Source organism: Rhodnius prolixus, unplaced genomic scaffold (assembly GCF_049639745.1).
Source record: "Rhodnius prolixus isolate KJV_2025 unplaced genomic scaffold, Rpr scaffold_2, whole genome shotgun sequence".
Lineage (NCBI taxonomy): Eukaryota > Metazoa > Arthropoda > Insecta > Hemiptera > Reduviidae > Rhodnius > Rhodnius prolixus.
This window is the reverse complement of record NW_027411592.1, coordinates 10226160-10251518: the sequence shown is the minus strand read 5'-3', so window position 1 is coordinate 10251518 and position 25359 is coordinate 10226160. Positions and strand designations below refer to the sequence as shown.

At 35.8% G+C, this 25359-nt stretch overlaps 1 protein-coding gene across 12 annotated transcripts in view; it reads left to right on the top strand.

Annotated features, from left to right (window-relative positions):
- The window catches only part of ckn (CRK like proto-oncogene, adaptor protein), a 357411-nt gene that overhangs the window by 305071 nt on the left and 26981 nt on the right, over positions 1–25359 (top strand). For 4 of the 12 annotated variants that reach the window (XM_074120790.1, XM_074120788.1, XM_074120784.1 and 1 more), the window contains exon 2: positions 5741–6115. The exons of 6 other annotated variants lie outside the window; for them this stretch is intronic. In XM_074120790.1, the coding sequence (XP_073976891.1) occupies positions 5842–6115 (274 nt within the window). In that variant the 5' untranslated portion in view covers positions 5741–5841. Of the gene's footprint in view, positions 1–5740; positions 6116–15301; positions 15429–25359 lie in introns of those variants that run through there. 2 more of the 12 variants (XM_074120785.1, XM_074120789.1) reach the window with 2 other exon arrangements.

The window sequence follows — 25359 nt, the reverse complement described above, 5'->3', positions numbered from 1 at the left end:
AAGGATAGACTTGCAAGAGATTTCTGCAATTGGAAACGTGTTTTTTTTTCCCTCTTAACCAACCTTTCCACCCGGTTTCTTGACTTTTGCTTTGCACAATCTTTTTAAAGTATCGGTTTACTGCTGAGGAGACCTCCCTCTCTTATTCGCTTGCTGCACTCTGCCTCTCCTGCTGCAGTATATTTTATCAAAGCTGACCTGGCAAATAGTTCAAGTAGAGAATTATTTCTTTTAATCATGTATACGTATTTATATTTGTTCCTTAAATTGTAATTACTTAGAATTGCATATTATCATATTGACTGTTTATATTGAAGGTTTTCTTGCTGTTTTTTTTTAACGCCCTTGACGTTTTTTAAAAACTGGAAGTGTTGCATTCTTCCACATTTTCTGTATTGTGTTTTCTCCGATTAATGTTAGAATTGGTACAACCATCAAAGCCGACAAGCTGTTGGATAAAATCAACCAAACAGAACTCTTCTTTTACTGAATCAATTTTCAATTTTTTTGTTTTTCCCGAAAACAGCTTCAGGACAATTTTCCCGGAAAAAAGGGCATTTTAGTGGGAGGCAGTCTTTTCTCAACTAAGTACAGCAACATCACCAGTTTAAAAATATTAAGGGAACTAAATATTTTTCTGTAAAAAATTACATATTTAAAGAAAATCAATGGATCAGAAGGAGCACTATTCTTGAATAGATTTTCTATTTTCTAAGCGCTTTTCCAAAAAATAGATCCAAAAATGTATTTTGAACTTACGACTACTTGCTTCAGTTATTAGAGCTAATAGTTTTTTAAAACATTTATTCAGAAAAGTTTATTTATGCGAAGTTTTCAAAGATGGTTAAAGTTAAACTCCTTCTCCAAGATGTCGTCCCAGTTTATAGTTCGGTTCCAACACGTGATACTATTTGAGTTAGATTGTAGATTATAAAGGTAGTAACCAAATCTTAAATGTTGATGAGCTAGAGTTGACCAAGTGGGGTTCTCTTTACGGCCATCAAACTATCTGCGGGTTTTTTACGTGAATATTTGGGGTATTGAGTAATTGTCAGACTGAGATACCTGGCAGGATCGCCTTGATTCCTGAAGGAGACTAGCTAGAACTGTACTCCCTTATGGCGGGGGTTTACGTAGCTTTTTTTAAGTGTACTTTTTTTTATAGTTTTCTGTAATTTTTCAAAACAGATTTCATTAATGTTTTGAGGAAATAGTGTTTTAGCCGGATTTCTCTTTCAGTTTATTTTATCTCTGTCAGAGATGTCTGTCGTTTTCTGGTTTGGAGGTCCCTTGAAACACAAGTGGACATTAGTCACTGTGATCTGCTTGTTTTTTTACTTCCAGTATGTCAGTAGGTTCTGCAAGTCAAACAGCTCACTTCAAGTGCGGGAAAGTGGAAAAAGCTCAAGTATGATTACTTCGTTTAGATGCATCCTCGGTTCTGACAACAAATCTTTTTTGTTGCCCTTCCAATTTTGGTTTATCATTAATCAGAATCAAGTTAGTTTCAGTCATTCAGTGTGGACAGAAAATATCTGTTGATCGGAAGAACATGTTTTTTTATAGTTTTTAAAAGAAATTTTAGAGTTTCAAAAGAAGGGCCACTGTTTTTGGCAGATGTTTTTCTTTATAATTATTTATAACAATTGTACGATTTGGTATTTTTAATTTAGGGACATAGTGGGAGTTTTAGGTAAAGTGGGCGTAGGGACATTAATATATACCTTAGGTAATGGTAATAAAACTCGGTGCCCTATTCCATAGTGTTGTAAAATAGGTAGTAAATTGTGCGCTAAGTGGAGAAGAGACTTGCATTACATCTAGAATAAACACAGATGTGCGTCGGTTGATGAGGAGGTAAAGTGCCATCGCGAGCTTTACGATTTATAAAAGACCAAGAGTTGTGAGGCGAGTGCAATACCGCTGCACTCCCCCCCACCCTCTGTCACCCCCACCCCTGCTGTTCCCATTCTCAGCTCCATAAACGCAACCATCTGGTCATTGATTAGCCACTTTTCCTGCCGAATTTTCGCATTTTCATTGAATTTTTCGCCTTAAATTTTCATTATTACTTGGAATATTTACAGTTTTTTTTGTTTTTACAACGTTGTTTCTATTTTGCTAAAACATGGTCTTTTTGTTAACATAATGTTCATTTTGTTCAGAGTAATATTTCTTAGTGGGATTTAAATATAAATAAAGATGCTGCAATTTTATGGGACAGAAAGCTTGTTTATAGTAGAGAGAGAGAGCTCTCTCTTGACCTCTTCAGCCATCTTTCTTCTGAAAGAAAATCTTACTTGAGCATTACTGTGCTATTATTGGCTCTTAGTGTCAAAGAACCTTGCAAACAGTAAAAACCAAAACAAAACTGGGATGAACTCTGCACACATTATATTTGGAAGTGTTGTTGGGGGGCGTGTCCTAAATTACCCGACCAAACTGATCTTACTTAACCAGCGTCACCACCAATTTTGGGAATCGTTCCCCAAACGCGGGAAAAAGACTTTGTCCGCGTATCTCATGAACTACTTGCATTACACATTTAATTAATACCGCTGGAGCCATTTTAGAAGGGCGGAAAATATAAGAAACTCCAAAACCTACTCTATAATCGCACTTCCGGCTTACAGCTGATTTGTTCAAATTCGAAAATCTAGCTTTAAGCACTTTTCGGTACAGGCATCGAAATTATATTTTGTTCTAAAGCGTCACATTAGAGGGGTGCTTAAAGTTGTGAAACTTCCCGACCTTAAAAAGAACGAAAATTCACAGTTAAACGTTTCAGATAATCTAGATATTCAGACAAGGAAAAGAGATCATGCGATTTTTCTAAACTTAATATAAACTTTATTTTGATTAAAAAAAAAAAGTTGGTAACTTTATTTTTCATAGGAAAAAACGAAAAAAAAATGTCAAAAGATAAGTGTTTTACAACATTACGCTTTTTCGTTATTTACGATAAACTCTTACACAAAAAGCTTAAAGCTCGTCTTGATTCTGGGTCGCTCCAGGAGGCATAGATTTGCTCGAAAGTATCAAAATTTTAATCCAGTATCTTTTCATTCCAAAAATGCCCCCTTTATTGTAATTCAATTTCTCAAAAATGATTCATAAAAACTATTTCCTTTTCAACTTTATAAATTTATGGATACGAAAGAAAAACTGCCTTTACGTATATATTACTGGTGGAAATGAGAAACCAATACGATTACAATACTTCTAGAACTAGAAATAAGAGAAAGTATTGTATAATCTCCGAGATATTGTTGACAGTATCTCATTGTAACATAAATTGTAAGCGAGATTTATGAGTATAAAAAGATGGCGCGCACAAAGTACAGCCAGAGTAAAGAGGTGAACCTTGGCGCCTACATTATTATTGTATCAATAATTTTGCAACATATCGACCTTTCTACCCACAGATAGATCTCCTTTTGATATAAAAATAAGACAACAATTATTATTTTTTTGTAAACAGGTCGCTTTAAAAGTATTACAAATATTAAATTTGCGAAAAACTAGGTAGTCCAGGCTTTATAATTTTTTTTACTTTAGTAAATGGACAGACCTCGTAAATTGCTTGCATGTGTTTGGGCGACGAAACGTCGGAATTCACACGTGTTCCGGTTTTCCACGTGTGTTTGTTACCGCCAGTAAAACATGGCGTGCATCACATAGTACTTATTTTTCAAACTCCAGTTGCTATAATTCGACAAGTTTCCTTCAAATTATTAATAAATATTCTTTAGAAGGAAGGTTTCTTACACCAGGGTTAATGTTAAACCCTAGGGGCAGGCAAGCTCCCTTCTTCACCCTTGATTCTCAGATTCTTCGAAGTTTGGTGGAAATCGTTGAAGCCAGTTTTTAGACAATTTCGCGATAAAAACGCGTCACATCCGGTTGATAGAATCCTTCAAAAACGCTTAAAATCAGAAACGACATTAATACTAACAAAATGCTAGTACAAAGTCGTGAGATTTCTTGTTTCTGAATACATAATACTTTTAGAACATGCCCTAAAATCTCGATCTTTCTTTACTCGATTGTAATATTTCCGCTTGCTAGAAGTAAGCAAGAGTAAATTACTTCGTGAAATAGTATACCAAACCGCTCTATTTTTGAAAACTGGTCCGCTAGTCTGCCTAACTGAACAAAAAGGCTAATAAAGTCTAACTGAAAAAATAGTTATAAATTTACTAGAATTGTATAAAATTTTAGTTTCCTTCCGCTTTTAAAATTTAGAGACATTGCTGATCACAACGTCAACAACCATGCGCACATAAAGCGACCCTTTATGGGTAAAAACCAATTGGCCGAACCCAGTGGTGAAGTCTCTAGCCCATTTCCTGAGATGAATCTCTTTCTTTACACCTGTGGGATCACTACAACCCTTGCTTGGGTTGCATCTCCGGGCATGTTTTTTCTCCTGACTGCTCCCCATTTACCTCATTCCCCAGTCAGAGACTCTCAAGGTGGATGAACCATTTTCAAAAACTCTGAAGAAGATCATTAGGATCTTGGAAAGCCTTTTGGACATATTAGCGTCCTTACACATTACGCCTAACTACTCCTTTACCTTCAAAGGGCTGCAGAAGTGGTTATATGTTTTTGTGGATAGTAATAATTGGATTTAACAGTTCTAGCGAACAGTACACTCTGTGGCCACTGAATTTCTCACAAACTTACCAAATATAGAGTTAATTAGAGTGCCGAAGTAGTTCTTCCAAGTTGTAGAGGAATTTTCTGTCTGATTTGTTATAAAGATAACTTTTAATTTTTTCTTGGATTTGGGAATTCCTACGATTGATTGTTAAAGCCAAGAGAACATTTGGTCACCGCTGAAAATCAGCCAAAATAAGTCTATAAATCTAATTATCTACAGCAAGAAATCCTTTATTTAAATACAGAATGTAATTCATGTGCGCCGTTGATTCAGTGGCGCAACTCATCGAAATGAACGAAAAAGGTTTTCAACCGTTTTCGAAATAGCAGTCATTTTATAACTTTTAACTTCTTTTCAAAAGAACTTTTTTATCCCCATAAAAAAACGGCGTTAATACTTCAGGAAGTTGATCAGCTATTGTAAATTTAAGTCATAAAAAACGTTAATTATTCCATAAAATGATGATGTTTGCCTATTATTAGAAGAAGGGATCATTTGAGAGCTTAAAATGGTACAAATTTCATTATTTTTCAAAAATTTTGAAATAACCTCAGCTCACTAATATTATTTTTATGCACTCATAAAGAGCATATAGATTGGAAAAGCTAAATTGGTGAATATTTTTAAAGTTATTTGAAAGCTTATTGCGCTAAAAGATGGTGAAGTAGTGAGAGTTTGTTTGTTTAATTTGAAGCTTTCACGTGATATCTTTTATCCTATTAGACAAAATGACATCATCACTTTATGAAAAATTTTATGTTTTTCCGTTTGGTGAAATTAAAATCGCTACAGCTCTAACCTCGCTGGAATTATGGCCACTTTTTATGGGGAATAAAAGGTGGAAAGCATGAAAAGTGTATAGAAATAACCGCTTTCTCGAATACTGTAGTCGATCGGGCCATGGTTTCTATCGTCTTTATTTTAGTTCGATGAGTTGGAATAACCACCTAGTAGCGGTACACAATTTACACCTCTAAGTTCAATAAACAGTCAATATGATAATAATGTATATTGTTACCTTCCTTGTTTTGAATTATAAGTTCGGTCTTTTTTTGTTTTATTTCTCTAAATTAGGACAGGTGATCGTAGGAAAATGAAGTGATAACTGGAAAAACTTTTATTTTTGGAAGAAAAATAACTACTTTGAAAACAGCAATAATTAAATAGAAGAGCCAATGACGAGAAAAACGCGTGATTCTGCGTCACCGCCTATAGCGGCCAGCGGACTGTTGGATGTCACATATCGCAGCTTCCGAGAGGCTGAAGATGAGCTAATAATCTTGACAAGTGGTAACCCGGATGAAAGAAGGCGTTCCGGATTGTCGAGGAGCCGTTCTGAGAGTAACCTCACCACGTCACAAGTCTCACTGGCGCCGTTGCCCGTGCCTAATAATACCTTACATAAGTGTCTCAGAGTATTGTCCGGCAGTTGGAGGAATATCTTCCATAGTAAGTTGCTTTGATTGGCTATTTTTTCTCTTTATTCTTTAATTTCCTTGTAAATCTATTAATCTAGAATAATTACCTAAATGTGATTGGTGAATCATCATAGTTTCGAAGAATCTTGATACATAGTTTGATTACTTAGTTTCCTTTCATAATGGCTTTAATTATCTCAGTAAGGTGTTTGTGACCACAGTGTCTCAGTTAAGATGAAATTATATGCTACAATATCTTGCCAAGATTAAATAACCAAGAAACAAATTTAAGTAACCAAAGACTGTTGTTCCATTCTTCCTTTGAATATCCATTTTACCACCACTCAGTTAGGTTATATATTTAAATAGGGTCTAACAAGGTCTCTTTGTTTTTGCATCCACCACCATTAAGAGGAGAAGGTACCCTGCAGGTACACACAAAGAGGGAGGCGGACGAATAGAAATTCGACACTATAGAGAACGTTCTTGTACACATAGACCCAGAATATTGTGTTCAGGGACATTGTTGTTGTTGTGGCCAGTGCACAATAACAACAATAGAAGAGAACAGCAAGGTACTCCTTGCTCCTTTTCAGTAAAGCGATTTTTCTTGCAATGACTATTGGGCTAGGCATTCTTTTTATCTTTCCTCGCAACCTTCGATCAACCATTAGATCTCTTACATAACAAAATGTATTTGTAATAAAAAGAAAAACTATAACAATTAATTGTAGTTTAAAAAAACTATATAATTAATAAGTTATTTCATCAGCAACTTTGGAAATGCAATAATATCTGGTAATTACCATATAATTATTGCTGCGAAGTTGGAGTGTAGATGTAGAGTCTGAGCCAGTTTCCGGACTTGTTTTTTTTAAATCAAATTCCTTTATTAATTTTTTCCATTCATTTTAGCAATTCATTAAATATTACAGGTATTAAAGATAATAAATTATAAGTAATTAATATTTGAATAATGAATACTAGTAATAATAATGGGTGGGCTCATTTTTATGTAGTGCATTTTGAGACTGGAATTTTGGAGAGCAGATAGAATTCCAGCTTGTAATATAATTTTTTTGAGACTTCATCGCATTGAAGTGACACATTCGGAGGTAAAAAGTGTTGCAGATGAGAGAGATATCACAAAAAGATGATGGGACTTTAATGGTAGTTCGCAGATCATTTCGCGTGGATTTTTCATGAAACAGAAGCTTTTTGCGATTAGTCCAGTTTTTAAAGTTCACTTCTTACTCTAACACGTATGCGCTTTTACATACATTTAAATATTATGTCTGTATACAGTAAATACATACTCTAGGCTTTTGTTATAATTACTACGACTATCTTTAGTCGTAGTTCAATTGCTCTTCTCACTTCTTCGGTTTGTCTGGATCAAACAATGGCAACTGTTTCAAAAAGCGTCTAATTAATTCAGTCTCGCTTTCCAATTGGAGTAGATTTCAGAGAAACTGGCCGAATCAATTGGTCATAGACTAATTTAAAGTAATGGTCTATGTAATGGACTAGAAGAATTATTAGGTGTTGTTACTCAATTTTGCTAAGTCTGGAGAGAGAGAGAATTCTTGATGAATTAGGGAAGAGTTAGCTCAATGGCTAATGCACTGGATATCTCACGGTTAGATTCCAGGTTCTTGGAAAGGCCAGGCTGATAAGGAATGTAGAAGAATACTTATCATATTGGACTGAAGAAAACATTGGGCATTTTATAGCTTTCTGGATATCAAAGGAAATCTAGATCGAAAAAGTTGACGAGTTGGTGCAGATATCAATAATTCCAAGACCTATAACTCTTGGCTCGAAAGAGTGACCTTCTTAAGCAATGTACATGAAATGGCAGGAAGTTAATTGTTGCGCGCCCTGTCAAAGAGCAGGACTATTTCTCAGTGTGATTAGAAGCAATTCTCCAGGACGGCCAGAAAGAACCAAGTAGATTCAGCAGTAGTTATTGGATTAACGTGTAAGGGACATTTAGTCGTTTTTATACTTTAATCTAGAACAAAAGACGAAACATTAATTTTATAATTATGCTCGCAAACATTATCTACAGTGTAATAAAGGATGTACCACCAGCCTCCTTAGTGGTTGAGGGTTTGAGGCGGAGGAGGGATGTACACAGTTTGTAACCATCTGTTGGCCAGCTTGTACTGCAGTAGCCATGTTCTCTCGCTACTGGATACACGCGCTTCTAAGTACAGACCTATCTATCTAGGCGAGACTAGCTCCAGTTGGTAGTGCGGTAGTAATATCAGCTAGATCTATAAAGAAAAGTATTGGAAGCCCAACACTATCACTAACTCCTAATGGTAGGGATGCTGTTACAGGAGATGTCTTGCTCCTTAAGAACAATCAGCTTCATGTTTCCAATCCATTTTTTTTACTTTAACACAATCAATACCTTGTTGGACAACTTTCTCTTCCATTGAAATGTACAATTAACCCGTTTCCCGTCTATTTATATCTTCTTCTAGTTTCTTGCCCAGATTTGTACTTGGGAGCAGTAAGAAGTATAAAAGAAATTGTTACCTTGGAGTTGGTATTTCTAATCTTTCTAGACGTAGCAGTAGTTAAAACTTAGGGCGTCAAGTTTTGAACTTTGGTTTCCTCTATCTGCTTTCCCTCTGGCGTACACTTTGTGGGAGTACAACAATGCATCATATGTTAAAAGGCATTTTTATTGTATCTCTGACTTGCATCCACCATCAGAGGTAGGAAAAATTCGACTTCACTTGAACCAGCACAACACCGGAAACACTTGGCTACTAAATAGTGCTTGGTCACTTGTGAAATGTGGGAAGAATGAAGAAATTTCCTGTCCATAACCTATTTAATTTTTTGTGAATGTATTAAATGACATCACACTTCCTGGTGGAAGACAATTTCAGTAGCAGTTAGGTTGTTAAAATTAAATTATTACTTTCGTTTAAGTTTTAAAGGTAACTTCCGGTAAATTGGTGAAGCTACGGCCGGAGCTGTCAGTGATCGAGTTGGGCGGTCTTCCTTTAAGGTGTATTACGTAGGAGCTGTCCGCAATTAGTGGCTGGCCACAGCCTACCATAGGGAAGATCAAACGATCGAGAAAACAGGTTACGCCTGGAAGTTTCCGTCGTGCTTGCCACGTCAAGGAGATCTTTGCTTCCAAAATAACCTTATTAACTTCAATTCTTTTTGAAATGGCTTGATATTTCTTTTTATAAAACTGAATATTCCTTGTTATATTTTATTTATTGATCAAAGGCTACCTTCTAAAGTAACATTTCAGGTGTAATAATGTAATTACTACCAACCGAATATTATGTAATATTGTGTTTTCAAAATTCTTTCTGCTGCCCATAAAAAACAAAGCCAAACTGTTAAAAGAAACCTGAGTAGAGAGGACGGCCAAGTAACAAATACCGCTTTAATCAATGCAGCTGTTCAAGACATCTTCTAGTTTATGTTCCAGCCAAAAAGTGCTGATGTTCTACTTAGTGGATAATGTTCGCTGGTCTTGTCGTGATAACATCTCTAAGATTCTCTCACCAGCCAACAGATCTGATTGTTTAGCGATAACCAGATCATCATCTTCCTCTTCTTCACCTCTTTTTACATTTCTGTGTCCACCATTTTACACCGTTTATTCGTATTCTGACCTTTTACAAGTTTTGTTTACGATGTTTTGGTACACATTTCTTTAAAGAAGAAACATTAAAATTTAAATTTGCTGATTTGCAGTTATATTTTTATTTTTTTTTAATTTATATATGTACGATATATATTTATTAAAAGCTTTACATAGTCTAGTTCATTCCTTTTAAACATGGAAGAAGCTTATTGGTCCGCGAGCATATATATAAATTTATTACATAAAAAGTTAACACAAACTTAAGTAGTTGAGCATCTAAACATTTTGAACGCCCTGATAACTTTCAAGTAAGATTAAAATAATGTAAAAATGTGTTAATATAAAATAACGTGCAACGTGGGCTGAATTATATCATATCTCTGTGCGATAGATTCATTAACAACTACTATCGAAGGATGCTGCCCGCGATTATTATTATTATCTTGTCTGCTTTGTCATTGAACATTGCAGCATCTCGGGCCTGTACTTGGCAAATTCTTTATTTTTTTTTTTAATTTAAGGCGTGACAACCTCTGAGGTTATTTGCGCTCGGAGCCTTTTTTTCAGTGCATTGCCGACCACCAGAAAGTGTGCTCTCGTTACGGACAGGTGTAAGAAGCCACCTAGGTACAGAAAAGAGCCAGCAGCTGGATTCCGACCCGAAATCTCCGCGTTGGAATCCAGTAAGCTGTACCATTTACTCCTTCCCTCAGACTCTTTTGTTGGGAAGGGAGGGCCCTTTTATGGCAAAACTATCTGTTTCAAAGTATCTTCTAAGGCATATTAGAAAGGCATTAAGGTATGTATATTTTTAAGTCTGCTCAGCCAACTAGATCAAAATTTTCGTCATTAAATTGATAGCACACAGTTTTTACATTCCACTCATTATGATTGCCTGCCCGTAATTGCTATCATTTTCCGATAGTTTTTAATAACAAATCGATCGATACAAATATTTAGTGATTATTACTGTAATTGGATTGGTGAAACCATTCCGCGCAACTAGAGAGAGAGAGAGAGAGAGAGAGTGGTTTTCTCTCTCCGCTGTCTACCTGAACAGGTTGTAAACTGTGGGCTACACAAGTTAGGCCTAGGAGAGGAGGGCTTCCAATCTGGCAGGTACAAGATTTATAAAGCTCGATTAGGTATCAAGTCGCAAATAGTCCCTTATTAACTGCAATATCTATGACCATTAGATAATCATAATAATATCATTGCTAAATGCAATCTTTTATTTTGATGAGCTTGGTATGTATTCTAGGTACAAGAGTGGCCAAGTAGAACAAGAATCTGGTTTTTGTATCTTATTACTCTCAAAAAGAGAATTCAATTACGGAGAAGAATCAACCTCCACTAGGCAAAAACTTAAGATATGATTCTCGGCAGGTTCTTGAGAATGTACGGCACCTTCTTTGTACATCGCGTAGACTTTACTGGACACAATAATTAGGAACAAACGGCCGAACTATAAAAGGAGTATGATCGGTATATGTTTCACCTAGTAGCTGTGACATACTCGCATGCTGGTAAACCGATGGTTGCGAATGGAAATAAGGTAGATAAAATCGGGTCATCTCACTCTCCCTCGTTCTTAAGAGGATCCTCCTGTTTGGAAGTCATCTTGCGTGGTTTAGAAATAGCCTAGTATCAGGGATGCTGTAATCTCCATTCATGGGAAGCGAATGAGTTTCTTTCCAAGAGGATCACTCCGCGAAGTTCGTGTTCAAAAATAAATTATACTAATAAGGCGTTCCCTGTAAAAACCCAACTTAGTATATTTGAAGCGATAGCAATACGTGCGGTTAGAAGCAGAAGTAAGAGAAAGAAAGGAATTAGGAGAGGACGAGCAGAATTTGCCGCAGAACGGGAGACGATTGCCGTTTATCATCCTTGATACAGAATACCCTTGATTCCTTCCTCTGTGAGTTCCTCTGTTCCCCCCAGTTTTGAGACTAAGTTGTCCAATCTTGATTTGACAGGTTTTCTTACGGTACATTTCTTCTTCCTCGACTTTGGCCTAATGATAGGTTCTCCTTTATTAGTATCTGACAGAACTTGTACTAGCTGGCCAGTCAGTAGTTATATCGACGTGTTCCTCGCCACGGTTACCACCTCGTAGACACATTCACACCATTATTAACGTCAAGGGATAATGGTAGGGTCAGAGTCAACCTTGGTACTTATTTTTTTAAGAGCTCATATTTTTTGGTGATATAATTAAACTTCTAATGCAATTTAATTACTACTTACTTTGTTTTATGATTGCGGGATGTTTGCTAGTACTGTAAACGGCAAGGGCTTCTAGTTTCTGAGGGGCTCAGAAATAGCGAAATATAATTCAACACTTAAATAAAAAAAAAATTAAGAATATGCGGCCTCTTTCCATCCGCTTTACACAATTCAGTTTTCTTAGAACTTATTATTTGAACTGAATTTTCGTAGTAGTTCATTATAATTAAAGAGAATGATTCTGTTTAAGGAAGACTGCTTGAGAGGACAGGCAGAGAGTTATTGATTAGTTTTCCATTGAAAGAGGAAGTTGGGATCATGTAGGCTTTCTATTTTGAGTTTTCATACCGGAAATACAGTTGTATGTATATGCATGATGATCAGATTAATGACGCAGAAGCGACAGGAAACGGTGTAATTGCAACTGAATTGTTAGCTCATTAAACAATATGGATCTAAAACTTAGAAAACAATTTTTTAAGGTAAATTCTTTTAAAAGAAATACAGTACAACCTGGATTAACCGGGCTGACCTCCGGTTATAACCACCCCGGAAAACTGAAATCCCGGTTAAACCGAATACCCAGTACTACATAGTAATGCATTACTGTTTCGTCCCAGAGATCAGCTCCTATCTTAGACGACAATCCTTTTTTTCATTTTTTACATACATATTTTTTGGTCATCCCATGGTCTTTTGTAAGACCATGGTAAATCCCAAGAAATTCAGTATTAATTGCACCATATTTGGGGTTTTTACTTACGTAATGACCCTTCAAGAAAATCAGGTATAAAAGAGTTGCTGCCACGCCTTCAATTATGTTACATCGGAAGACAAAAAATTTTCCTGTCGCCACCGAAAATTTAATTTTTGTTTCGGCGCCGATCTGAGGTGTTCTTATGATGACTCAACATGATCCCGGTTTATCCGAATCCCGGTTAATCGAGGTTGCACTGTACTGGAAAAGCGTTGTTGAGCTTTCCTCATTTCACTCTGTTACCAACAATTAATAAGAACTACTAAGAGAGGGGTAATTTAAAAGTACCATTTCAGTTTATTGTACGATTCTATAATACCTGAAATAAAATCATAGGCTTTTATTTGAATTTAGCAAACGTCTCAAAATACACCGTCGCTCTAGATCCTTCTAAAATTTTGAATTACTCCATATAAAATTTAATACATTTAATCAGCTGTTTACCCGTTCTTTTTAGAAAGCATTCTGACGCTATTTGCATTATTAAAAACAAATTTAAGAAGGTAACCCAAAGATGGGATTTTAGAACAAAATCATCCGCGATAAATGGGTAGAATATATCCTACTTTTCCAAAATCCTTTCAGTAGAAATCCTGTAATAGTCTTCCATTGAGGTTTCTTCAGTTGTTCAAAGAGAGGAGGTTGAGAAATTCCCTTCACAGTTTCCAGGACAGTAACAGTGGTTAGTGAAGCTGCTTGCCCAGAGAAGCGGTTGTCCTCAGTCTACAGATCAATGCGCTTTGCCCAAATCACCATCGCATCCTTCTTGTTGTATATCAGAGTAGTCGGAGTAATAATCGTACATCTGTTCCATTATTTGTTCGTATAGAACCATGGCCATTTTGCTGCGAGTACATAATTATTTATTTTAATTTTTTTTATCTTGCTCATTAGTTCATATTAATTTAGCAAACCTCCATCACATGGTTTCCCATGTCGCAGGCATCACATTTGTTGCTACTGTATTGAATTAATTACAATATAAAAACAACATGTAATTAAATTAAAAAAAAAAAAATCGCAATATCTTTTTATAACTGCACGGCAACATGTTTCTCCAGTTGAAGGCCGAAGTAGATCGTCGACTACAGAATGTAGTTTGTTGCTAATTCTAATTTACCAATTTATAATTTTACTTTCTCATTTTTACCTGCTAACTTCCGCTTTGGTTTTATTAATTTTATGGAAGTTACTCAGGAGTTTTACCTGTGTTAGTAATTAAGGTGGATAGTCTAACTAGGAAATTAGGGTAAACCTATTAGAATCCTGTGCATAGCTAGCCACCACACTGTGTCCAATTATCCCATAAATCTGTCGTGTTCTCTTTCTAGACCTATCGTAGGTAAATAGGTCGCACATCTCTTAGTATTGTGTAATAGTTGGAAGGAGGGGAGCCTCATGAAATATTGCTACCACTTTACCTAAATCAAACATGAGGTTGTAATTTTGGCTTCCTCTCCTCCTCCTCCTCCTCATAGCAGGAAGTGCAAAAATTTCTTTTCTGATTTTTTGCAGGAAGTAGATGTTTTGAATTTCCGTAATCATAAAAAAAATGGATTATAGAAATATATTTGCATTTTGGACTCTCAAATTACCTATAGAATTGATATTCACTGGGATAAATTCATTATTATGAACGATGCTCATGTAAACAACAGTTTGACAACGCTTTGAATGTTAATGACACGTCAACAATAGCATGTCTTCATGAAGCAACCAGAGTCCTTTGTGGGCCAACCAATTGGGTCCACTGAAGTGTCTTGTTTTCTTTTGTAAAAGAGCTAAAAGAATTTGATGTAGAAAGTTGCGCTTCTTGTTGCCTTAGTGACGGAAGCGCCGCCACCAAGAATGGAATTCTAATACATTTGAGCTATCTTAAAATCTCAAAATGCTTCTTGCCGGTGAAAGCTCAATTTGAATATTTGTCACGATCGCAATACTTTCTTTTAAGAAGAGTAATAGAAAGAAGAACTACTCCCGGTAAATTGTATTATTTATATTATATTTCTAGTAAATTCAATTATTATTTTTGTGGCTCTCAGAATTCTTTTTTTTTTGATAACAGCGCTGTAATAGTGTTGCTTCAGTTTAATGGTTTATGTGTGCGCGTTTTAGTGACATTGGTAGTTGGTAGTTGTCTGTAATAACGGTAGTAATCATCATGTTGGTTCATATTTAATTGGACAATGAGCCTGTAGTTAGAGAATGGCGGCGACAGATCACAAGGTGCCACTATGCCTCTATGCTGCAACAACTTGGACCAGCATGATTCATGGCTGGCTACCCCTCATGGTATTACACTTAAGTGTTTTGTCAACAGGACAATTTACTTTTGTTGAATTTCAACAGTAAAGTGTACCCTGCTTACATTCAAATAGTAGTACATAATATCTAAGACTACATTTTTTTTTGCTTCAATTTTAACTAAATTTGTTGATTTGGCACAGCAAGTCATGTGATGTTCATTGCACTATCAAAATATAGACGACGCCAACTCTGCATTTATCTGCCACCACAATGAATGCTATCATACAAATTGATTGCAACTGAAATTTATCCTCTGTATCAGCCAGAATTTCCTTTGGTTTTTCCTGTTTTGACAATGGACTTTCAGATAATTTATGTATGTACATCCGTTAAGCATTCTGTATGATTTCAATGCAGTGCTGAGTGCTGACCGTGTGGTGGTGTTTCTTCAAGCTGACCTTTGGGAATTACGAGGGAACCATTGTGGTAAGAGTAGAACTGTATTTAGTCTCGAATCTCTTATTTCCGTCGCTTGGTTTTTTTGTTTTCGACTCCTTCGGATTGTGAATGGAATTGGCCTCTTACTGTAATGAAAAATGAAAGGAAAACAGATTATTTTTCCTCTGCAATGGCAACTAGTTGCTCTTAGATTGCCTCTAGGTCTTTGACCATATTTTGCTTGTTGTGCAATGGATTAGAATTGATAAGAACTAGGAGTTAATCCAATTCCCCTTCTCAGTCAAAGAAGACGGTGCCGAGTCCTTTTATACTTTTTAGGTTAACCTCTCTATTCAGGGTTTTCTGATCAGTAAATTTTGTGTACGGCTTCTCTTCTTAAGGCGATTCTGGAAGGAAACACCTGTTTCGATTTCCTCTTTCGGTCAACCTTATAACCAGAAAAATAATTTCTAAATCTAAATGAAATTGTTTCAAACAAAAAAATGTGGGAAATTTAAATATCATTGGTGTTAGAACATTGTGCAGTGTGTTGGTACCCCTGATTGGGGTCTCAGATAGAGCGCCTGTTGAGCGTGTTTAAGGAATGTAAATGATTGATTCATTGATATTCGTAGAACTTGCTTCTGTTACATTAGTCTAATCAGTTTACTACTTGTAACACAAGGTATTTCAAGGTAACGTCCTCTTCATTTTATATATGTACATATATTACTACATGCTGCATGGGGCTCTGTAAATTTTTGTTTGTTAATAATTAAAATCTTTTAATTACAATTTAAAAAGTTTTTAAAATCTTTCGGATTCCAGTAACGATTCCTTAACTTTGCCCTACTGATTAGTCAAGCAAAAATCTTCGATTCCTGTACATAAAATATTTTCTACTAGAAGCTAACTCTTAATGATAGTCAAAGGCCCAGGACTGTTCAAAGTCTTGCAAATCTCGCAACTTCTTTGGAGAAATCTCGCAGCTTCTTAACTATCCACTCGTTGGCAGACTATTTCCTAATAAAGGGGTTAGAGGAAAAGGTTTTTTAGTTCTTAGTAAGCGAAATGGGATAAATCTCTTGAGATCACTGACGCCGGGAGCCCATTATTCAATGCACTACTGTGATTATACAGGCTTTAACAGTTTTAATTAAATTTTATAATTGTTAAGAAATCCACCTCTAAATCTCTCGGAGATAATATTCTCCTCAATGCCACCTTAATAATTGCATGAAAGTGGACGTTCCAAACAAATGGTCTCTTCCTGAAACAACTTTTAAAAACTAGTGACCTATTTCTGTATTTGAACAGATAGATAAATAAATAAAAAATTTATTTTGCCTCCAGGTTATACCGCTCCCAGTATCTGTCCATACTGTAAGTAGATGCTAGAAAACTGGTTTCTGGTGTTGACGATTATTGAATTATTATTTACAGCAAGTTGACAGTTGTTGATAGCTAAATATATTTCCTTAAAAAAAAACAAAGAAGTAAAGTATATTTTTTAATGAGAACCAGTATCTTGTAGAAAAGATCAAAAGAAGAGACCCGCTGGGACAAATTAATCGTAACAGATTTGCTGCTTCTTTTTTGCCCCAAAAAAGTTTATTTAAATCAGGTTTTAAAATAAAAGAAAATGAATAAGTAAATCTATTTGGACGAGGAGGAGCAATTGCACTTGATGAAGAAGCTGCCCTCCTAACTATAGTTTGTTGCTAAGACCTGGCCATCTAGCGGTCACTGGTGGTCAGTTTTAAAAACTCGTTTGACCACCAGCAAGACATCGTGTTTTGCCGTCTTGTAGGAGTTGTAGAAATGAGAGATGTAAGTAGTTTGTAGATTTAGATAGATAGCGGGCACCCGACATTGCTGCTGTCACAATTCTCCTTGCGTTCTTTATTGCAAAACAAAATCGCCCCTGTTTGTGTTCATTCATTCTGTGGGTAACTTTACAGCCTCACATCCAAGCTGCAACACTAACATTGTTCTATTAGCGGAAATAAAACTAATCTAGTTTTACCCATAATGCAATTTGTTTGTTTATTTCTTAATCTGGTTTTGTTGTCTGGTGAATGTTTCTCCCTCCTTGTTTAATGTATTTACATATTTACAGTTCCTGAAAGGTTGAATGACTCTTTGCGAGTTTAAAGACTCGTCATAAATTTTAGCTTGGATTTGTAGCAATAGCAATTAACAAATTAGTTTGAAGCATTCCCGTCAGAAGTGGTTTCTTGAGGCTTAACACTAGTGCTCAGTATTTTAGAAATAAAGGTTCTAAAAAGTTTCAACTTCTCGAAAAGTGTTCTTTAATTTGCTCTAGATCAGAAAGGATATTCTTAGTGGGTTGCTGGAACGGATTATCCTGAACTATCCAGGTTAAGCCTGCCAGTTATGTTCTCATCTGGTTTTGCTCAACTATACATTAAAAAATGCCCAAAACCCCTCAAATGGATTGTCTAGTCTTTGCACCGAACTACATCAGTAAACTTCAGCAACGAACACTGTTGATTGGCCATCCCTTAGAAGGCATTCTCACCCAGCGAATCGCGAGGTCAATTCCTGTCCATCAATCTCAGCAATCAACCATGTTCCTTTTTTCCCTCCTTTATCATTCATATGATTGCGCATTATTCTTAACTTTAATCAACTTGTGATTATTTTCTTTTAGTAGATTACTTTGGCTGTGCTAGGGACTTGCAGTTGATCAGGTTCAGTCGTAGTAATGGCCCTTTTTTGAAAATTACAAACATCCAACTTAATTTAAGCTGTGTTAAAAATGCTCTGATCAGGTCTATCTCGATGATTCAGTGATAAAGAAATCACATTAAGTTTGAATACGACTTCATTGTTGGAGAAGGAAGCAATAAGTTTGACCGTCATTAGTGTTCAGTCATAAGCTCATAAGCCAGACTGACTCCATTGCTACAGATATTATTCTAAACACGAACTATCTGGACCCCAGGATGTACAGCAGAGGTTTTAATGGAGCGCAGAGACCCTTGATGGCCGGTCGGTCCCTTTGACCAGCCAGTTACGACCATGCATAAAAATAGAAATTTTTTCATAACTTTCACACTCCGGTCCTTTTTATATCCCTGTCAACTACTAGAGAAGCTGCCCTTTACGAGCAGTCTGCTCTGAATTCTATTTTTATTAGATTAGACAGCAGTTTAAACAAAATAGTTCCATTCAACAAATTTAAATCTTTTCCGCATCTAAAATTGCCTGCATGGAAGGATTCTCTTTTAGAGCAAAGTGTAAGAATGGTAAGCGAATGCCAAAACCTTACCCTAGTAAATTTTCCTTAGCTCTGAAAGAACTCTGTCCTAAGAATGGGCGGCGCCCTAAGAATCCACATGTGCTGACCCTACTTAGCTATAAGGGACAGTGGATCTTCCCCAGTGATTGTGATTGACTGAGTGGTTAGTGTGCTGGACTTCCATTCAAAGATCTGCAGTTCTAGTCAAGGAGCTACCTAAGAGCCTCTTATAGATAACCTTCCGGCGTGGACCAATTATTGCCATGAGGCCTACGGTGCCCTGAAAAACGCTTTCGGGCGCTAATGACTTCACATGCTGACGCGCCTTTATCAAAAAAGAACTAGTGATTGATTTTGAAAGTTCTAAGAAATAGGAGATTTTTTTCAATTTTTATAATTACGTGTGTGAGCTTCATCCTCTGATTTCAATAGCGTTCACCTCACATCTTGTGGTGAACTCGTGCTTATTCTATTAACCCAACTGATGGGTGACTTCGATTTTTGAATTTACTCTTCGACGACATCACATAGTTTTTCAAAAGGATCCATTCTCGTTCAGAGAGCGGTAGTTGAAGTCCACTACAAAAATGGAAAAGATTTTGAGTGTTTTGAAGTTTAAAAAAGAGTAATAATTATAATTATAGGGGAACTCTTTCATAATAAAAAATCAAATAGAATGTTTAATTCTTTTTTTTAAGACAAAAAAAAAATCAATGAACTCCTAGAGGAGCAGCAGTCATCGTGAATGGTTGCGTGTTTATGTTTGGTAGCCCAGTGAGAGAGAGGATGGACGGACGGACACCTATTTTACAATCGGTATGTCAGCACAGTTGTTTTGGAAGTGGAATAACCAAAACCTGAAGCGGCGAGGAAGATAGCAGTGAGGGTCGGAAGACGGGTGTGGTTATATCCTTGGAGTAGAAGTGTCAGGATGTGAAGAAGGAGTGTCAGAAAAGAGACACGCGAACTCTTCACTTGTTCGTCTCCTTCGCCTATCTTATTTACTTCATCTTAAATAAATTGTATACTATTCTGTTTATATATTGCTGTGAAAATAGGACACGTAGTTATCTCTCGCCTTATTATTACTATTGATTCTTCAACTAGAAAACATTTTTCTCTATGGAAAATTAAAATAAAGTTTTTCTTTAAAAACTGCCAAAGAATCAGTTTAATTAGTTGAAAATTGATAGATATATTGCTACGTTCAAATCTAGTGTGGTCTCTTCGACGGATTCTGATAACTCAAACTTTCTACAAAATGTTGGTAGGCGTGCAGTGCTCGATATATTTAAAACTAGTTTCAGGTTTCAATAATGTTTTTTTACTTTTCATAAATTGTACAAAATGTTTATTAATATTCTTAATGGCCCGCATGCATACACACTTGTAATCTCCACTATTGCCAGCAAGTGTAGTGCTACATGGAAACATAAGTGATGCCAAAATCTACCTCTTTGATGATGGTTGATAGTCCGTTACCAGTCTCGTCAGCAAAACGTATATTTCTATTTTTCAGTTTTTGTCTGTTCGAACGATTTTTTTTTTTACTAATTCCTAATTCTAGTCTTTTTCTAATTAGCATCTGATTGGTATATTAACTTTGTCCCTTTCAGGAATCGCTCTTTCTATCCGATCAGTTTCATAAAATCATTTTTCTGGACGACAAAACTTGTACTTCACTTAATCCTGAAAATACTTCTAAACAGGATTGTAGCAGCTCCTTTCATCTTCATCCTGTCGCCAGTAATTTTGAAAGGAATAGTACAATTCTTTAGAAATGAATAATGAATGCTGAAATAAATTTGGTTGAGCTGAAATCCTGTTAGTTACAAAAGTTCTAGAAAATGATATTTTACATTATGATATTTGATATGCCGCCGACTGAGTGCGTGGTCCTGTTTGCCGGGCAGCACCTACCCTTATCTCTTTCCAGTTACATCCACCACCTCCTCCTCAGGGCTGTTTACTTTCCACTTCTTCTTATCTATTAAACCATAAAGTTGTTTAAAATTATAAATAAAAAAAAAAAACATTCAACAAAAGGATAAAAAAAGATGTTGTTCTTCCTTTTAGAAGGCTTCAAATATCATTGCCGAAGAATTATTGAGGATTTGCTCCAATACTAGAATGTTGGGGGTATCAAGTTTGTGTATTTGTTCCAGATATTAGCACGACTTTGGAAGTCAAAAAAATACGTGACAGGAGTTGATCCATATAGTTGTGAACCGTTAACAATATCTTCCACTGTTCTTGTCATCCTCATTGCGTTCATGGTGCCTTCATGACAAATTGATTCCTAGTAGAGACGGTGGGTATTTTCCTTCTTGGTGTTAGAATGTTCTTATTGGCCATTAACTCTAGAATTGTAAAAAAGAAAGACAACAGATTTTAAAATAATTTTCTGCAAAAAAGTATCTTGATGGGATCTCTTTGGTGGTGCTAGCCTTAAAACTTTGACTGTGTTTGTTTAGAGTAGAAGCGCTTTCTTCCTTAGATACAGTTCGGTCTGCACTGTTGCAGTTCCTGCGGATCTGTTTTTTCACTGGTTTGGTTCAATTTCTGCTTTCTGAGTATTTTATTGTAATATTCAAATGGAAAAGTTTATAATACTTGGTATGTAAGACTAGAGTGAACAAGGTGTTTGGCTGTCATGGTTGGTGTAGGTAGTTTGAACAGCTAATGCTCGCCGAGGTCTGTAGGTGTTGTTCAGTGTAGGACGAGGTTCTGCCTTCAACTACATCAACAATAATAAACACTTTTCTATTTCTCCTTCAAACACAAAAACAACTTCTTTATATTCCTACAACATAGCTCTTGTTTTCTAACTTAATCTAAGGAGATAAACAATAATCTAAACAAATAAGTATGAATAATAAAAAAAATTAAATTAGTCAGCTTAGATCTTCCAGAGAGAAGCTGTAAAATTAGCTGGGGCCCTACTTCTTTCCGTTTCTGAATATGGCGCGTACATTATGCCGTGTGGGCCGATTGTAACCAACTTAATACTTAGTATTTCTTTTCCTGCATCTTTAAAACTCTCCTCTTTTGGTGTAGTATAAACTGTGCACTCTTAGAAGAAGTCAAGTTACAGGCTTGAAACTTTCACAGATACTTATTACCTAAGTAGTAAACGACTTCAAAAGGGAAAAATGACTCCAATTAAAAAACAAGTTGAATGATACATGTCGTCTCCGTAGTTACCTACTATGAAGAGGCATAATTCGAATTAGGTGTCCAATGTCCTCTCACCCTAGAACTCTTCTCAGTTGTTTGAGTGGAACGTCTCTCGGACCTATTACATCGTGTAAGTTGGGAGAATGTTCTGGCTAAGATGTAAAAATTTACTGCAACTGGAGATCCGAGTATATCTTGATTAAAAGAATGTGCCGTTCAACGAAGGTAACTAAAGTAGGTCTTAAGATATCCGACGTTCTTGCCAAGAATGGTTTAGTTAAAGTTCAAAGATGACCTAAACCCAATTTCTTCAACTACCCATAACTTGATATATGCAGCAACTTTTGCTCCACAAGCTGGAAAACACGATTGTCACTGAAGATAATGTGTCCTGATTGCCTTATAAAATCGTTATCAGTGGTAGTCAAAAATGGATAATAGGAATGAAGACCAAAAACCATCTGAATACCACAGAAAAACTGTGTTGACAAAGTTAACCTTTTGCTTAAATTGTTTTATTCAATGCAATCCATTACCAGCTGAAAGGGCTGTATCTTTTCCCTTAAACCCATTAGTTAGAAGCTACATTTTCTTTGTTGATTACTCCTCAAGGATTTCCACTTGCACAATGACGATGCTGGATCTCGCAAGTGTTCTTTTAAATGCCTTAGAAATTCTTGGATTTGTGGAAGTTCAAAGCTCATAAATATTTGCATAAAATATTCTAGACTAAAACATTATTTTATTTAATATAATCTCAGAAGAAACTTCTGTCCTTTTTAAAATCTAAATTTGTTCAGAAATTTTATTGATAATATTGTATATGTCGATATTATTAATTAATTTATCGATACACAGTTGGTTTTGCTACATAGTATTTACTATAATATTATTAACGTACTTTGCCCAATATAATAATAATACATAGGTAATTTACAATATAACATTAGCTCAGGATGCTGGAGGCCTGAGCAAACCATATGGTGTGGCTAATAATGTTCACAATAAATCGTACATGAGATTAGTTCTAACATAAAATCAATTTAACATTAAAATAATTTCTTTTTAGTAATATTGTTATGATAATTAGAAATGTTCTTAACTTTCTGGTTGAACGTCATACTATATTTTAATGATTTCCTTTTTCTACGTACTAGGAAAACTGCTGACGAGTAAAATTATTGCGAAAATGCCTTAATCAGGGGGGCTCTTATTGGTTTTAATTTTGAAAACACATGAAGGGAAAGGGTTATAGGTTGCTGTTAGAGCTTTGGGAATATACTTATCCAAAATTGAAATTAAGAAGATTGAATTTGCGACCAGAAAATCTTTAAAGCTGAACTAGAAAGTTATATTAACAGAAATGGTAATAAAAATTGGTTAGAGTCGTTTTATTGTGGGCCAAAACATCTTTCTTCTACTACCTGGATATTGACCTTGCCCAGCTATAAGAGGGCTGTTTTCTCACGCCTTCATACGTCATCCATGAGAAATTAATAACAACACAAGATCGTGTGCTCACAGTTGTCACATTATATTGTTTTGCTGCACTTCACTTTTAATTTGTAGTAATTACTAACTAAATGCAGTTACTATTTCTCTAGTTCTGTAATTCCTTCTTGTTTTTAGGGTGAGGGTGTCTGTGATTATTTTCCGCTTCTTAGAGGCGGAAGTGTAACTGTAGTGATGGTTTCCGCAATTCTAGGTACCACCTCCCTCAGAATCCATCCGCTTAAGGCACCTTTAAGTGCCACGTTCGCGTTGGAGAATTTTTTTTTATGCAGCTCTTTTTTAGGTTAAAGTAATACAGTGCTCTCTCGTTACAATTACCATGGATTTTTCTAATCAAAATCCATCGATTTCCTTTCCGTGACAGCGTTCAATACCTTCTTTATCCTTGTACTAGGGTATCTTCTCGACATTTTCAACCTTCTTATCCTGTTACCTTCTTTGTTAGGACCACTCTTCAAAAGTTCCTAAACGTTTCTCTACTCAGGACTCCTGCGAATTCTGACGCTCACTGCCTTTGCAACATTCCTTCTGCGAAGTACGCTAATCATTTTTTTTTTTTGTAAATATTCTTCGAGTGCTTGAACTTCATTTCTTAATGGTTACCCTCTTCATTTACCATTCAACCAACAGATCTAATACTATTTCACTTCAATGTAGTCACTATCAACCTTCTACTCAGAAAGCTCTTCTTTTCAAAGGCCTTCTCTACTTGTTTCAAGTTCAGCTTTAAGCCACCCAGTATTATGTAGTAACTCCTGTTTCTTGTTGTGAACACCGATCTCCATAAAACTGTTAATAATCAGTAAGTACGAGTACATTGCTTGCCGAGAAGTCGTAAAAGTGCAAAGTGACTCGGCACACAACTTCACGGAATAGCACCCTTGGCTAAACATAGTTAAATTATCTCTGAACTGGTTTTGTACATTCACATTCTGATTTGATTCTGAGTTTCTCTTGGATCTGTTTTTGTATTAGCAATGAAACTTATTATCTAAATTCTTGTCCAGCAACTAAAAGTTCTTGAAATACCACTTGGGACAGTTGTTCAAGCATTTCCAGATAATAAGTTACAAGGTTTTAGTTTCTATCTGTAGAGTAAAACTAGAAAAAAGTATTAATTGTAGAATTTCGGCCCCCCCCCTCTTTCAAACATCACAATAACTATAGTTTTATCCTTCGTGTTGTTTTGTGCATTAGGGTGTGTGTTGAGGTTTGTACCTCAGTTGGATTGTTGATATATTTAAAGAAAAGCGAAGCACAGGTCTCCTGGGAGAGAGGGTACACACAGAAGTATTGGACGTCAGCGCGACATAGCGGCTCCTGCGGGCACTTCACCTTGTCAATACCACCTCTACCGGCTTCTTGGTAGACAGGAAATTCTTCTTTAGCCACTTTTGTCTTGTTTTCTACCTAACCTAGCCATTTCCATTATCTACATATCGTATCTTTACAATATGTAATGTTCTGATATTTATCTCTTTCTCTCGTGATTTTAACTAGTTAAAAGTTTTTCTTAGTAATATTAAAAGTTATTATGGAACTAAATGGTTTCTAAACACAAGAATAGGTGTTTTGTCGTCTTTGTTTTTTGTTTTACATTTTAAAACTATTTAAACACTAGAAGTGACAAAAAACGTATTTTTTTGTTGTTAAAGATATGTTTATAATGGTGGTTAATGTACACCAAATGTTAAGTACACCGACATTTTTTTAAACTGAATTTATCGGGAAAAATTCTTTAGTAACCGCAATGTTAATTTTACTAACCAACTTTCTTCGTCTTAGAAATTTATCTTAAATGTTTTCACGCTATTAATATTATAAAGTCGGCCGATTAGTGCTAAAACGGTTGTGCTGTTCATTCTGAGACTCTTGAAACATTAAACTCCTAAGTGATATTTTTTTTTTTAAATGATTTAAGGCGCGTCAACAACTCAGGTTATTGGCGCCCGGAGCTTTTTTCAGGGCACTGCCGGCCTCCGGACATTGAGCTGTAAGAAGCTCCTAGGAAGAAAAAATCTAAGG